This window comes from Vigna umbellata, chromosome 10 (genome assembly GCF_029865625.1).
Source record: "Vigna umbellata cultivar VRB3 chromosome 10, Vumbellata_1.0, whole genome shotgun sequence".
Classification (NCBI taxonomy): Eukaryota; Viridiplantae; Streptophyta; class Magnoliopsida; order Fabales; family Fabaceae; genus Vigna; species Vigna umbellata.
This window is the reverse complement of record NC_142174.1, coordinates 13,725,505-13,739,995: the sequence shown is the minus strand read 5'-3', so window position 1 is coordinate 13,739,995 and position 14,491 is coordinate 13,725,505. Positions and strand designations below refer to the sequence as shown.

The following is a 14,491-nucleotide window of genomic DNA, read 5'->3' as shown; positions in this document are numbered from 1 at the left end:
AATAGGTTGCTGGTTGGGGTTTCACTATAGTTTGGTAGAAAGGGAATACAACATTGATATTATCGCTGGCATCCTATGGATGCAAACAGTTCACAACATTCCACACACACTAATGTGTATGTACCGTAGGTTAAAATATACGTATAATTCAAGGTATATAAGAATTTTTCTCGTGTTTAATTTGAAAAAACAAAATAAAAAGATGAAAATAAAAATAAACATTTTATTGTTGATGAATAAAAATGTCTTAGAATACATGATCAAATTATCTGATGCAAAATAAAGAGATAAATAAAAAAAACAGATGGAAAATAAATACAACTGATTTTATATTTTAAAAATATTTTTAATGTTTTCTATAAATTAAAAAAATAAAACAGGTATGTTCTTCTATGTAATGCATACATAGTAAGGAAAGTGAGAGTATGTAGTAGTATTAAAGGTAATGATTACAAATGGGGTCATGATGGCAACGCATCCTTCCGTATAAAATAAATGATTAAAAATTAAATTAAGAACATCACCACAATACTGCGCAGTCATAGCCGCCACTTATTCGTCCCATTGCCTTTTCTCCTGCCTCTGGCAATCAATATTATTCATTCATTTCCGTCATTATTATTGCTACTCATAAAGAAGAAAATTAAAAATGTTAAGTCCAAAAACAGAAGAAAAAAAAGTCTCCCCAATATAGAAAAAACAATAGATGGAGGAAGGAAGAATAGATAAAGACATATTCCAAATTATTTTAAAGTTATAGTATATATAATTGAATAATAGGAAATGAAAGCAAAAGGAAGTGGTAGATTCTAGAGAGAGAAACTAAAAAATAATCATGTATTGAAAATGAACAAAACCAAGAAAAATATAAACTAACAGAGAAGAACTCAAAAGTTCAGTATTTAAAGGCCACAAGAGTTGTACCTGGCAACTGCGGAGGAATAATAGAAGCTGAAATATCTAAATAAACAGCCCCTTCTCTTCTCTTTCTTTTTTTTATTTATTGACTTTCCAAATTCATTCATACCTATACAAATCATTTTTCAGCCTCTGTTTGGGTTCTCAAATTTCGAACTTGGTAGTTTAGGTTTTTTGCTTATGGCACAGTGTAACTATTAATCAGTCTTGAAAAAGCTGCAATTTCCTCACTCTCAGACTCCTCTATAAAACTCTATCCTTCCCTTGCTATAGTTCTTCGCACTTCCTTCTGCCGTCTATCTCTTCTATCTTATTTCTCACCACCACAGGAATATCCTACCTTTCTTCTGATGGATGAAGAGTTAAAACCTATGCTGTCTGTGAGAGAGTTCGATCCTGATCGAGATAGAGAGAGAGTAGAAGCTGTTGAAAGGATATGCGAAGTTGGACCCAGTGGCAAGCTTTCTCTCTTCACGGACATGCTCGGTGACCCAATTTGCAGGGTTCGCCATTCGCCTGCTTTTCTCATGCTGGTATATATCAACTGACCAACTTCAATCAATGTATCTACACAGACACTTTTCTCACCAACTCAATGAGAGACGATTATGCTACTGTAAAGTTTCAACGAGATAATAAGATGTTCTGTGTACATAATTATTTTCTCATGTGGATCAACAGGTGGCGGAGATTGGTGAAGAGGTAGTAGGAATGATAAGAGGATGCATAAAAACGGTGACATGCGGAAAAAGACTATCCAGGAACGGAAAACACAATGCCAATAACACTAAGCATGTTCCGGTGTACACTAAAGTCGCCTACATACTAGGCCTTCGCGTTTCGCCCAATCAACGGTAAGAATAAATTAGATAGATGATTGTGTTAATGATATACTGATGAAGATGTTGATGAGATGTTAATTGATTATTTGCTTGTGCTGTGATGATGCAGGAGAATGGGAATAGGGTTGAAGCTGGTGCACAGGATGGAGGCGTGGTTCAGGGATAATGGTGCCGAGTATTCCTACATGGCAACGGAAAACGACAATTTAGCTTCCGTTAAACTCTTCACCGACAAATGCGGGTATTCAAAGTTCCGTACCCCGTCCATTCTTGTCAACCCCGTTTTCGCCCACAGAGCAAGGGTGTCCCCCAAGGTCACAATCATTAGCCTTTCCCCTTCCGACGCGGAGGTTCTCTACCGTCGCCGTTTCGCCACGACGGAGTTCTTCCCGCGCGACATTGACTCCGTCCTGAAGAACAAGCTGAGTCTGGGGACGTTTCTGGCGGTCCCGGGCGGGTCCTACAGTGCCGAGACATGGCCTGGGCCAGATCTTTTCCTGTCGGACCCACCCAAGTCGTGGGCCTTGGTGAGCGTGTGGAACTCTAAGGAGGTGTTCACGCTCGAGGTGCGAGGCGCGTCGCGCGTGAAGCGCACGCTCGCGAAGACGACGAGGGTGGTGGACCGGGCCCTGCCGTGGCTGCGGGTACCGTCGATCCCAGACTTGTTCAGGCCATTCGGGTTTCACTTCATGTACGGGCTTGGAGGTGAAGGCCCAGATGCAGCGAAGATGGTGAAGGCCCTCTGTGGGTTCGCTCACAACCTCGCGATGGAAAAAGGTTGCAGGGTGGTGGCCACGGAAGTATCACCAAACGAGCCCTTACGGTCCGGTATACCCCACTGGAAGATGCTGTCTTGTGACGAAGATTTATGGTGTATGAAGCGGTTGGGTGAAGATTACAGTGACGGTTCCGTTGGTGACTGGACCAAATCTCAACCCGGAATGTCCATTTTTGTTGACCCGAGAGAGGTCTAACGAGTCAACGTCCATCTCCACTTTTTGGTTCTCTTGTCTTTTTCTTTCTTTTTCGGTTCCTCCTATTTCCTTTTCTCTCTCCTTTTGTGCATACTTTCTCAAACTATATTATCTAGTTAGGGTAACGAGTTGGGGGTGGAAATGCAGATAGTTGAGGTATATGTGATTTTATTGTCGTTTTTGCTATGTTGAAGGAATATCCTTGTAAGTTATATCCACCATATCCCTTCACCTTTTGTTGTTACGAATTAGCTTTTTCTTAGGACCCTTTTAGTTTCCGCTCTTATTTACCTATCCTCTTTAGCAATTTGGACTTTGCTTCTTTTTTTTATTGTTTTTTATAATATAGTTATTTTACTAAATATAAGTATCGGAATCTATGACTATGCTACGCTTTTATATCAATAATGGGATATGGCTTTTGAGAGAGGGGGATATGAACTCGTGGGTGAATCCCAATATACTTTTTTGTTTGGACATGTCTTGTTTCTAATCTTTTCTTAAAGAACCTTTTTGACGCCAATGTCTTCTGTCCTTTGATAATATGCCCGCAGCTCAGGATCTTATCTTTGCCTAACTTTATTTGATTATTGAGTTCCTCGCATATTTCTTAGATAAATTGTAGTTGCAGGATGCATTTGCATAATTTTTTTATGCAAACAGATTACAACAGAACAAAGAATGTGAGATAAGATTATAAGTGTGATACGATAAAAACCCTGTTATTTAAATTTAAAGAATATAATATACATTTATGTCTTAATGGTGCTAGTACGAGTCAAAAGCTCCCAATTGTAAGCACACCCATGAAATTTATTTAGGCCTCATTATATTCGCAGTTTTTCTTAACTTTTTTCTCTTATTCACTCAATAGCGATGGCTTTTATTCTCCCCATAAAAATTTATTTCTAAACTACTTTGTCCTTTTTTTTTTATTTAACTTCCTTTCTCTCTGATGATTATTTTTTCATCGAAGGATTAAAATGGAATTTTTAAAGTGAGAAAACGTCTAAAAAATGTTATAAAGATAGAGAGTAAGAATAAAAGACAGTTAAGATGATTAAATATGTTGTATTAAAACGGTCAACATATATTTGACACCGTTTTGTATGGTAATTTGATTAGTATTTATGTTAATGGAATGTATAATGTCAGAGTGTTGTAATGGTTTTTTGTTTGTGTTATTTAGTAATGTTTGTGTGGGGAAGAAGTAAAGTGTGGAAGGCATGAAAGTAATGGGGAGAGGTGATGATGAGGTGGCGGATGGAGAGTGAAGAGTGTGTGTGGCCTTAGGATTGCACTAAAGTGATGAGTACTAACTTGTTGGAAGTGTGGGACTTAGTGGTGTTATCTTTTCTTTGTGATTCATTTTCCTTCTAATCATAGTATCTTTTTGGGGTTTGCCACCCCCATTCATAATATCCTTCACCCCCATCTTTTTTGGGTGATGGACATGCCATTCATTTTCTTTGACACATGACTCCTCGTTCCAAAAGAGATAGCTACAAAACTGTACCTGCGGTCTGGAAAGGATAACTTAGTCATTTTGCAAGTCAATCGAACTACATGGAGTTGACCACGTACCTAGCATTACCTAATTCCTTCAAAAGTATCGTAGTGCTATCAACTTTGCTCTTATCCTTCACTCACTCCTTGTCGTTTTCCATATATGTCTTTCCCCATTCAAGGATATTTCATTCTTCAAAAAACTCTAATTAACTTTCTAAGTTAAATGTATATTAGTAGTGTTTTGTTTACGGGATTGATGTAATTTGTTTATTATATTTTGGATGTTTGTTTTCATTATTGTTTGTTTTAAAATTTTGTTTGGTCTAAAATTACTTATAAAAGACAATATGACTGAAAATTAATAAAAAAGTTGTTTTGAAAATTATGTATATTGAAAATATAATCAAATATATTTTCACTTCAAATTAGTATGTATAGATTTTAAAATAAACTTTGAATTATCAACTGTCTAACATGATTCGATTGATATTAATTATGTTTTGTCCTAAATGAATCATTATCAGAACTAATTATTTTTTAAAATGACCGAATGGTTACAATTGTTCGTCTCGAATATGATTATCATAATCACTCTTATTATTTTTGATTATATAAATTATTCAATTTAATATAATTAACTTTTAAAATAAAAACATTTTTTTTTCAAATTTAAATATAACATTTTCATCCTATTTTACGAACTAGATAAATTGTACTCTTTACTTTATTTTATTATGTTGAATTTGAGCAGTACAAAATATGTTATCTTGTTAACTCGATGGAGTAACATGATGGGTTAAAAAAATCAATTTAAAAAGAATTGAATCAATTTCATCTAATCCACATCCAACGGCTTAACCACGTTAAATGGAATTTAAAAAAAAAAATTGTAAACTATTGGGTTTATTTTACTATGTTATTGTTATATGTTTACTTTTATAACATATGGAATAAATATAAATAGATTAATAAATTGGTTATACCATAAAAGAAATTGCAGGTTTTATACTAGATACAAATTAATTTATATTCTATTAGTAAATTATTCTACAAATTGGTTTTCTAAAAATAAGTTAAATTTAATTTCACTTTTTAACATGATAAGAAAGTCTGTTTTATTGGATTGGTATTAGATAACTTACAAATATAGAAGTGATAAGAGTGTTAATTATACATTATAAGTAAAAACAACTATCACCTTATAAACATGTAAGTTTATGATAATAAATTAACCTCAAAATTCCTTTTTAATAAGGGATTTAATAAAAAAAATTGAATCAAATTATCAGTTCATTTTTCATCATTAATCTATTGACTCAACAATAAATAAGTCATTAGACAAACTTATTTATAACTAGTCATATATTCATTTTATTCTACACGTTTAAGTTTTTTCACTGTCACGCATTACAAAAAAGTTAAAAACATATTTTATCATTGTTATTTGCATGAATACGTTACTGCACTCTCACACTGATTTTTTTTTTTCATAATAAAATTTTAAATGGACGACTTGCTCCAACTTAATTTTAAGAAAAAAAATATTTATATATTTTTTATTACCAAAAATTCTTTTTTTTATTGTAAACTCCACATTTAATAAGCACCCATGTGTTCTCTATACAAGTTAGTTGGTATATTGCTGGCAAAAATAGATAATTGAACTGACAATGATTTTCAATTTTTTTTTCGTATTATGATATTTTGATCGTTGAATTCAAGAGCAGGGTCATGTATTTCTCTTTCTTTAGGGAAAACGTGATTATCTCCTGTGCTATACTCGTTTTTTTTTTGCCTAAACAAACAGTTGAGTGTAATATTTAATAAAAAGTAAAAAAAGTTATAAAATAATTATATAGAATAAGAAAATTGTTAACATACCATAATCATTAATTTATATATAAAACAAACATAATTTGCAATGGTTGAAAGTCTTAGAAATAAAATTAGTTTAGAGTATATAGGTAAATATAAATTTTAACTTGTAAATTGATTTTGTAAATTTGAATTAAGTTTAAAATCTAATTTTTAATAACCTTCTCGTTCTCAAAATTAGGTTTATGATCATACGTGCATGTAGTTGTTTATGTGACTAAATTCATATTTTCAAACATAATAACATTTGTCCTTTTGTGAGGAGCCTATCGAGAATAGGGGTTCGAAAATTCCGTAAAAATCCAAGGGATACCTTCAACGAATGTAGCACGCGGAAACACCCTAGTCAAGAATGTTAGTGTGAACATTCATAAGAGTAAAATATTGTTAACAATAAAAAAATACAGAGAAAAAGAAAACACATTCAACTTCAACAACAATTATTTACATAATTGAGAAGTTGGTTGCGTTCGTTTACCTTCTGATTATTTAATGACTCAAAATAAATAATACTGAATAGAGTTTGTTTAACTTTCACACCTCATATTTTGTTTTAAATATTACATTTATCTTAGAATAGTTTCCAATCACATGTCTTTTCTCATGCAATATATATGTCAGTGTCAAAATAGTCAACTTGATCTACTACGAGTTTGAACCGAGATAGATTTAAAAAAAATGTAATTTTTTTATACGAATTACTTTTTAACCTGACTGACTTAGAAACCGCTCACCTAGGTCAAATCCGTGGTGAGCTGAGTTGGCTTATCAATGCACCTAATTTAATGACTCAAAATAAACAATAGTGAATAGAATTTGCTTAACTTTCACACCTCATATTTTATTTTAAATATTACATTTATCTTGAATAGTTTCTAATCACATGTCTTCTCTTATGCAATATATATAATAGTCGTGTCAAAATTTCTTCTAACCCGCGAGCCAACTCAACCTACTACAAGTTTGAGTCGGATTGTGTTTGAAAAAAAAATTTAATTTTTTTATGCGGGTTACTTTTCAACCCGACTCACTTAGAAACTGGCTCACCTAGGTTGAACTCGTTGGCTCACCAATTCACCTAATTTAACTTAATTATTTATTATTTTATGTTTCAGTATTATTAGTTAAAATTTTTTAATTATATCGTAGATGGGGATAAAAAAAAATGTTTCAAAGAAGAAAAATATTATAGATTTATCTATTCAAGAGATATTATAAATAGATAAGTGATACAAAAATTATGAATATTAAAAACTTATTTGTTCGTATTTTGTGTTTGTTTTTGGATTATGCTTAGATTATATAATATTTTTTTTATTTTGAATTGTCTTTGGAGTTTAACATCATTTTAGAGTGAAATTTATTTAGATTTGAATTAAAAAAATTATAATTTTTTTTATTTTAAAAAAATTTATAATTAAGTGAGTTAATGAGTAAGTGAGCCAACACGTTTAACCCACTAACTTGTGATAACTCGGACCGAATTCGAATTTTTTCAATTTACTAATAAATGAGCCGAGTTAGATTGATTAACTAAATAATTGTAGAATAGATGAAATATACTATTAGTAAAAATCTCTCGTTAATCTATTACTCAATTATTTGTGACATTCGCAAATAAAAAACATAAACATTAGGTACTCCCGCCACTGAATGCATACAAAGGTTCCGATTTTTAAATTGTGAAGTGATAGATAGATTCAAAGGCCTACCTGTAATTGTAATTATCTGAAACATTAAAATAAGCAGAAAAAAAGATTAGCAATCATATAAAAAGAAGAAGGAAGGAGAAACATGCACGAGTGAAGTGAAGTGAAGTGATCACGGATCAGTGTCTTCCGCGTCTTAAGCCCGAAAGAATAAAAGTAATGATTTGACTAACTAATCTCTTAAACAAATTAGTCTTGATTAATTAGGTCAATAAAACGACCTAAGTTTAATTAATTATATTCTGCAAGCAAACTGCGTAAATTATTATTGGTATTAGTCAATTATGCGAATGGAACATGCCGACTTTTGCCTAATGGTCACTAATTAAACATAATTTAGGTGTAGAAGCTCGTTTCTCGAGTCAGAATTTTCTATTTTAGAGCTTCATAAGACAGACCATGGATACTTCGACGGATCAGGTCAAAGACACAAAAGTGATTCCCAGTTTGCCAAGAAAAGAGAGAGACGTAGAAGATTGAAACGTTTTTCTTTTCCACTATAGAATTTAAAAAAGCTCGATTATAAGCTACTCACCGTGCCTGTTTTCCATTTTCTTTTCCCCCATCTTAGTTTAATGGACCAATTCACTGGTTTGGATTTAAGCACAAAATGACAAATGGTTTGTTATAAAGTTGAAGTCAAGATTGGACGATAGTATTTTTTTTTTTATAGCCTCAGTATTTAACAATTCTCATTTTATGCTTAAATTTGAAATATATGATAACTATGTTATTTTAATCAAATAACTAAGTTAGTTTAGATCAATTCAATGTTAATTGAATTAATGAACTTACAAATCATTTAAAAAATTGAATTAGGTTTAAAATTCAATTTTTAACATAATATTAAAACTATAAATTAAATTTTATTCTCACAAAATATGTTTATTATTCCATTCAGATTCATATTGAGTTGTTATCAAATCATTTATTAATATTTTAGTTCACATTTATACATATCAATACGAGAGAATTTATTAAAATATTACATTAATTAAAAATAAAACTAATTCAAAATATATAAGTAAATATAAATTTCATCACATAATTTGTATAATTATTGACAAAAATAAATTCATTCATCAAATAATAGTAGTTATTATGATAATTTATAGGTTTGATTGAACAAAAGCATTCATAGAAAGGTAAACTTGTTATACATGAATTTTCCGTTAACTTTGTGTAGATTCGTTTAGCCATTTTCAAGTCAAGGACTAGTGTAAAACTTATCTGTTAAATAGCACTACGTATCATTTGTGAAGTGGCTCTATTTTTACTTTTTTTTCATGTCTAAATTAAGGAGAGATAGGACAAAGGTGGCAACTGCTGTCGGAAAGATAATGTCACAATTATGTACTAATTGAATGAGATTACATAAAAATTTATTTGTTTGACACCACATGAACAGAAGGAAATCAAAGAGGGGAAAAGTGTATATTTAATTTGATTGATAAACTCCATGCTTCTTATTATGGTAAAAAAAAAAAGGCTTGTTTATAGGAGAAATAAAGTGTCAAATTAAATGAAAAGGAAAAAATGTATATCCTAAAAAAATTTGTAAGTTAGCTTACTATTTTAAATAGCATTCTTACGTCACACAAAAATGTTTTCTTTTTATAAACTCAAAACAAAGCAAAAGAAAACATAAACCATTTTTCTCCTTTTTTATTTAATATTTTTAGCCTATTTAAATGAACAAAATATTCTATTTCTCCTAATTGTATTTTCTTCTGTTTCAACATATCCAGAAGAAAACAGTTCTATGTCAGTCCAGATTTCTAACAAAGGGGTTAAAAGAGTATTACTAGAATAAATATTTCTCTTATTCAATATTAACCAGAGTGCATAGTACTAAAATTGAAAAGGAGTACCACGTTAACGAATAGAACCTTTTGGACGCAAAATTATTGTGATGAGGTTGAAAGAAGGAAGTGTTGCTCCTTCCACCACCACTCCTTCCTTCATGTACTATTCCATTAATGTTTTATCCCTCTTTTTTATTTTTTCATTCCTATTTTATCTTTAGTAAAATTTTAGGGTTAAAATTTTTTAATCTCTACCCACTCCAATCTTATACATGTATGTCGCGGCAACTCTTCTTCCTTTTTATTGTTCGTCTCCTCATTGTTTCATTGTGCTCTTCTTCCTCTTTTTCACGTTTCACTTCTTCCTCTCATTCTTTAATTGTGATAGGACTTTCATTAGCTGGTGTGCTTAGTGAAAGATTGCAAGTGATGGTGGAAGCAATTGATCAGCCGTGCCAAGATCGGTGTGTGGTGGCGGTGGTGGTGGTGCTTGAAGGATTCGTTGTGAAGGTGCATAATAAACCCTAAAAAAATAAACGTATAATCTTTAAACGGATGTGAGCATCCCTGAGCGGATGTCAACATTCGTTTAAGGAAAAACGAATGTCGATATCCGTTTTGTCTTAAATGAATGTTGACATCCATTGACGGATGCTCACATCCGTTTAAAGTTACATGTTTATTTTCCAATTTATTTTTTTATATTAATTTTGGAGATATTTTAATAATATAATTTATGTTTTGATGTATTATTTTTTAATATATTTTTGATGTATTTTAATAACGCATTTTTGAAGATCTTTATTGTTATTAGTTTATATTTATATTTTTTTGTATTTTGCAGTTATATATAATTAGTTTTTTGTTTTAATGTTTTTGTATAATATATATTTTTTATATATGGTTTTTGTATTCTTTAATAAATTTATAATTATATAAAAAATTATTTATTAGTTTAATTATATGAAATATATAATTTTATTATATTAATATTTTTGTAATTAAAACAAACAGAGAGAGAAGGACAGTTGGGAGGTGAGACTGAGTGAAAAGTAAAAATTGACAGAAAGATAGGGATTGAGTTTAAAGTAAATAAATAGGGTTAAAAATAAAAAATGTTATTTTTATAATTAAATTTTTTTTCAGAAGATTAGGGAGGTGGAGGGAGAAGTGGTGGTGGTGGAGGGAGCAACACCCAAGAAGGAACTAGGCCTGTAACAACATAAAGGCCCAACATGACCTTGTGATTGGGCTTAGCTAGGTCTAATTAAGGAGGGGGCTTCTTCATGCACCCCATAATTATTTTCATCCTGCACCTCTAGATTTTGAATTGATTCATATTTTGCTCCCTCCAAATTATATACTAATAAATGAATAAAACTGTCATCTTCTTCCTCCCTCCCCAAAACTCAAACTATTCTTCCTGCATATTAATCCTTTTTGGGTTTGACACTAAAGAACCAAGCATCCGCCGGATCCATGCTTAGCTTTGGTGATGGACTACCCAACAAAGTGTCATGCAATTTCATTGATTGAATCGAGATAATATTTTATTTTGAAGAGGTAAACAGTAGCGATGGATTCTCTAATGTGATGATTTGAGTTCTCCTATAAGGAACCAAATTACATAATTTGGGCAACGTTTTTGTGCATTGAAATGGGCAATCCAGTTTGAGTCACCGGATCCGGAAGAACTAATCGGATTACCAAATGTGAAGGATGTGAACCGAATCAATCAATCCAGTTACCTTTTATCGCAATTGTACACCCGATTGTCCAGTTCATTAGCTACAACCCTCAAAAGATTACACTTTATTGATTGTTTTGGTTTATATCACATCTCCTAAATTTGATGATTCAGTTTGTCCTCTCAAATTAGGTAATCCAGTTTGTTATCCCGAATCCAATAAGTCAAACCGGAATGGACAATCTGATGCATAGAATGTTGACCCGATTTTCTAATCAGGTGCACAAAATGTTTCCTAAATTTTGTAATCATTTTCATTATGCACAGGTTGGTTATTCTACAAAAGATTTATGCACTCTAGTGGATGTGCAATTATGCATAGAATTTTGTAGTTCTATTAGTTTGTACGCGGTTAAATTTTCATATTTGAGATGAAAGCTTATTCTTTAGGCTTTAATACTCACATGAAATAAATCAAAGCTTCAACATGGAATATTCTTTCATTTTAGTCAATGAAAGTGAAATGAGTTATACTAGACCTTTTTCAAATTATGAAGTATTTTCTACATGTGAAAGCTACTTGAGTGGGTGAGATATTGTTTTTCAATTTGAGTTTGTTATTATTATGTGATATGAGATATCAGTTGGTTTTGTAGGTGTCATTTATCAATAAAAAATGCTAAATGCATTAAAATCAAGTTGTGTCCAAAAAAAGTCACTTACCACATCAGAATCTTCTACACATCTACTTTAATGAATGGATTTATCACACTCTAACAAGATCATTAATTGATGTAATTCAATTTTGTGTCATCTTAAAGATCATTTGGAAGTATATATTGCATTACACAATTGCTCTATTGTAGTGTCAAGAATAAGTAAATTTTTCATATGAAATTGACACTTATCATGTATCAAATGGTTCTATTTATGTATAAAATAATCCCTTTTACTTTATAATTACCACATAAGGTACTAAGAAGAAGAAAAATAGGAATTGGATGAATATTTATGATTTGCAACAATTTTTTGAAGAATTCAAAAATGATGTAATTGAGCCCAAAAATTCGCAATTGAACATCAAATAAGGTGGCCAAGCAAAAATTTGGAACGTTACTTTTGCAGGTAAGCCACAAGAAAATGATGTTGAACACTTAAGGTGATGCATGACTGAAGCACAAGAAAGTGGTGCTCATCCACATAGGTTGTAGAGACAGAAAAAAAAAATCCCTCCATGGAAGGAAACCTTTGTGACTGAGTTTAAAAGTTGGGCTTAGCACAGTCCAAAAAATTTTATGAATAAAGACCTCATGTTCTCATTTTAGACATTGAGTAGAGGATTAAATAAGTAATGGTGGAGTAGAAATAGGTATGTAAAGCTAGAGAAATGTTCTTATTGTAAATCTTATATGTAGATGATGTTGAAATTGTATAACAATATTCTATGGATAGTTGAACTTTCTCACGTTGAAGTTAGATGTAATCAATTTTAATTCACTGTACTCTTATTTCTTGAGTATTTATCTATTATCAATTGGTTTATGTCTCAATTAAAAGGGATAATGACATTTTTCTTGTGCTATTATACTAGGTTGAAGGTCATATTTATATTTCCTATACTAACAACACATGTTTTCCTTGCAGGTTGCTTATTAGCTCTATCAAATCTCATAATAACATAAACAAACCCAAGCTGAAAAGCGATACCTTTCACTCACTTAAGTAAACCATCATGTATAGAAAATACCTAATAAGTTGTAAAAGGCCTAGTATAATCTTCATCTTTCATGAAGTCTCTCAAGTCTAAAGAATAAGCTTCCGTCTCCAATATTAAAATTATAGCCACCTACAAACAACATAAACTAATACGACTACAAAATTCTCTACATAATTGCACATCCACGGGATTGCATGCAAAAATCATTTCTATAATAACCAATCCGTCCATAACGAAGCAGATTACGAAATTCGGGCAACATTCAGTGCACCGAAATCCCCATTCCAGTTTAACTTATCATATCTAAGATAACAAACCAGATTACCTAATCAGGGACAACAAACAAGGTCATCAAATTCGAGAGATGTGATATGAACCAGAGCAATCAATTCAGTGAAAGCTTTTTAGGAATGTAGTTATGCATCTCAATTACTCCGAAACACTAAATTTATTTAAGAAAAAAAAATTAAGCATAGTAAGACTGATATTTCATTTTTCATTCAACACCTATCCAACACCAATAAAATAATATTTGTACTTTAAAATACAAAATAAAATCATTTAGAATGAATAGTCTAGGAAAGTAAAAATATTGTTTTATTGAGTGTTGGAAAGAGGTATAAAAATTGAGAGGTGTACATAAATTTTTTTTTGTCTAAATTAGTCTTGATCTTATGATTAAGAAAGAGAATAAAAGGTGCAGCTTGAGGTGCTTAGGTTTTACCCAAAATTACCCTTTTTTTCACCTATATCCTCTTCAAAACCTTTTAGATCTCTTCAAATACAAACAAGTGCGTTGAATACACACTGTGGCTGACCGTTGCTCCTTTTTCATCCTACTGTAACCCATCCAATAATGCTTTTTAGGCAGAAGCATTTTCTTGAATTTTGTTTCACCTTCTTTCGGAAACACCAAAATATAAAACAAACTGTAAAAAGCTGCAGCAGGTGGGCCATGAAACCCAAAAAGTTGAGAGGACAACACTTAACACTGCCCCCCACATCTTTTAAATCACTCATCAGAACTGTATAATCAAACATTTTATCCTTTCAGTAAAATTTAAAAACCCTTCTTAAATGATAGCTACACAAAATTCATAAATGCGTTATAATGCTTAACCTTTTACAGAAAAAGTAAAATCAAATGCTACAGAAGAAAAATTCAAATTAAGGACTAAAACGTTCCACAAATATCAAACTACCTTGCACAAAATTTTCGATTGTATAACCCAAATCAAACATCATTGTATAAAACTCAAATCATTCTAACCTGACTCCAATAGAATATTTTACACTTTATTATCAGTTTATAAGGAAAAATGGACATCTGAGTACAGCACTGCCCAATATTCAATCCAAATTACTCTTACATGAAATTCTAATAAAACTATAATGCTGACATACCTCGATTTTGTTTATGTGCTAGATGATTAGCGTAGTTCCGGCTTAGATTTT

General features: G+C 31.4%; 1 protein-coding gene across 1 annotated transcript; it reads left to right on the top strand.

Moving 5' to 3' along the window:
- The first annotated feature begins 951 nt into the window (after positions 1–951).
- Positions 952–3,154, top strand: LOC148191966 (putative N-acetyltransferase HLS1). The gene is made up of 3 exons (XM_088100876.1): positions 952–1,451; positions 1,600–1,772; positions 1,870–3,154. The coding sequence occupies exons 1-3, from the start codon at positions 1,269–1,271 to the stop codon at positions 2,732–2,734; spliced, it is 1,221 nt and encodes a 406-aa protein (XP_087957002.1). The 5' UTR covers positions 952–1,268; the 3' UTR covers positions 2,735–3,154.
- The last annotated feature ends 11,337 nt before the right edge of the window (positions 3,155–14,491 follow it).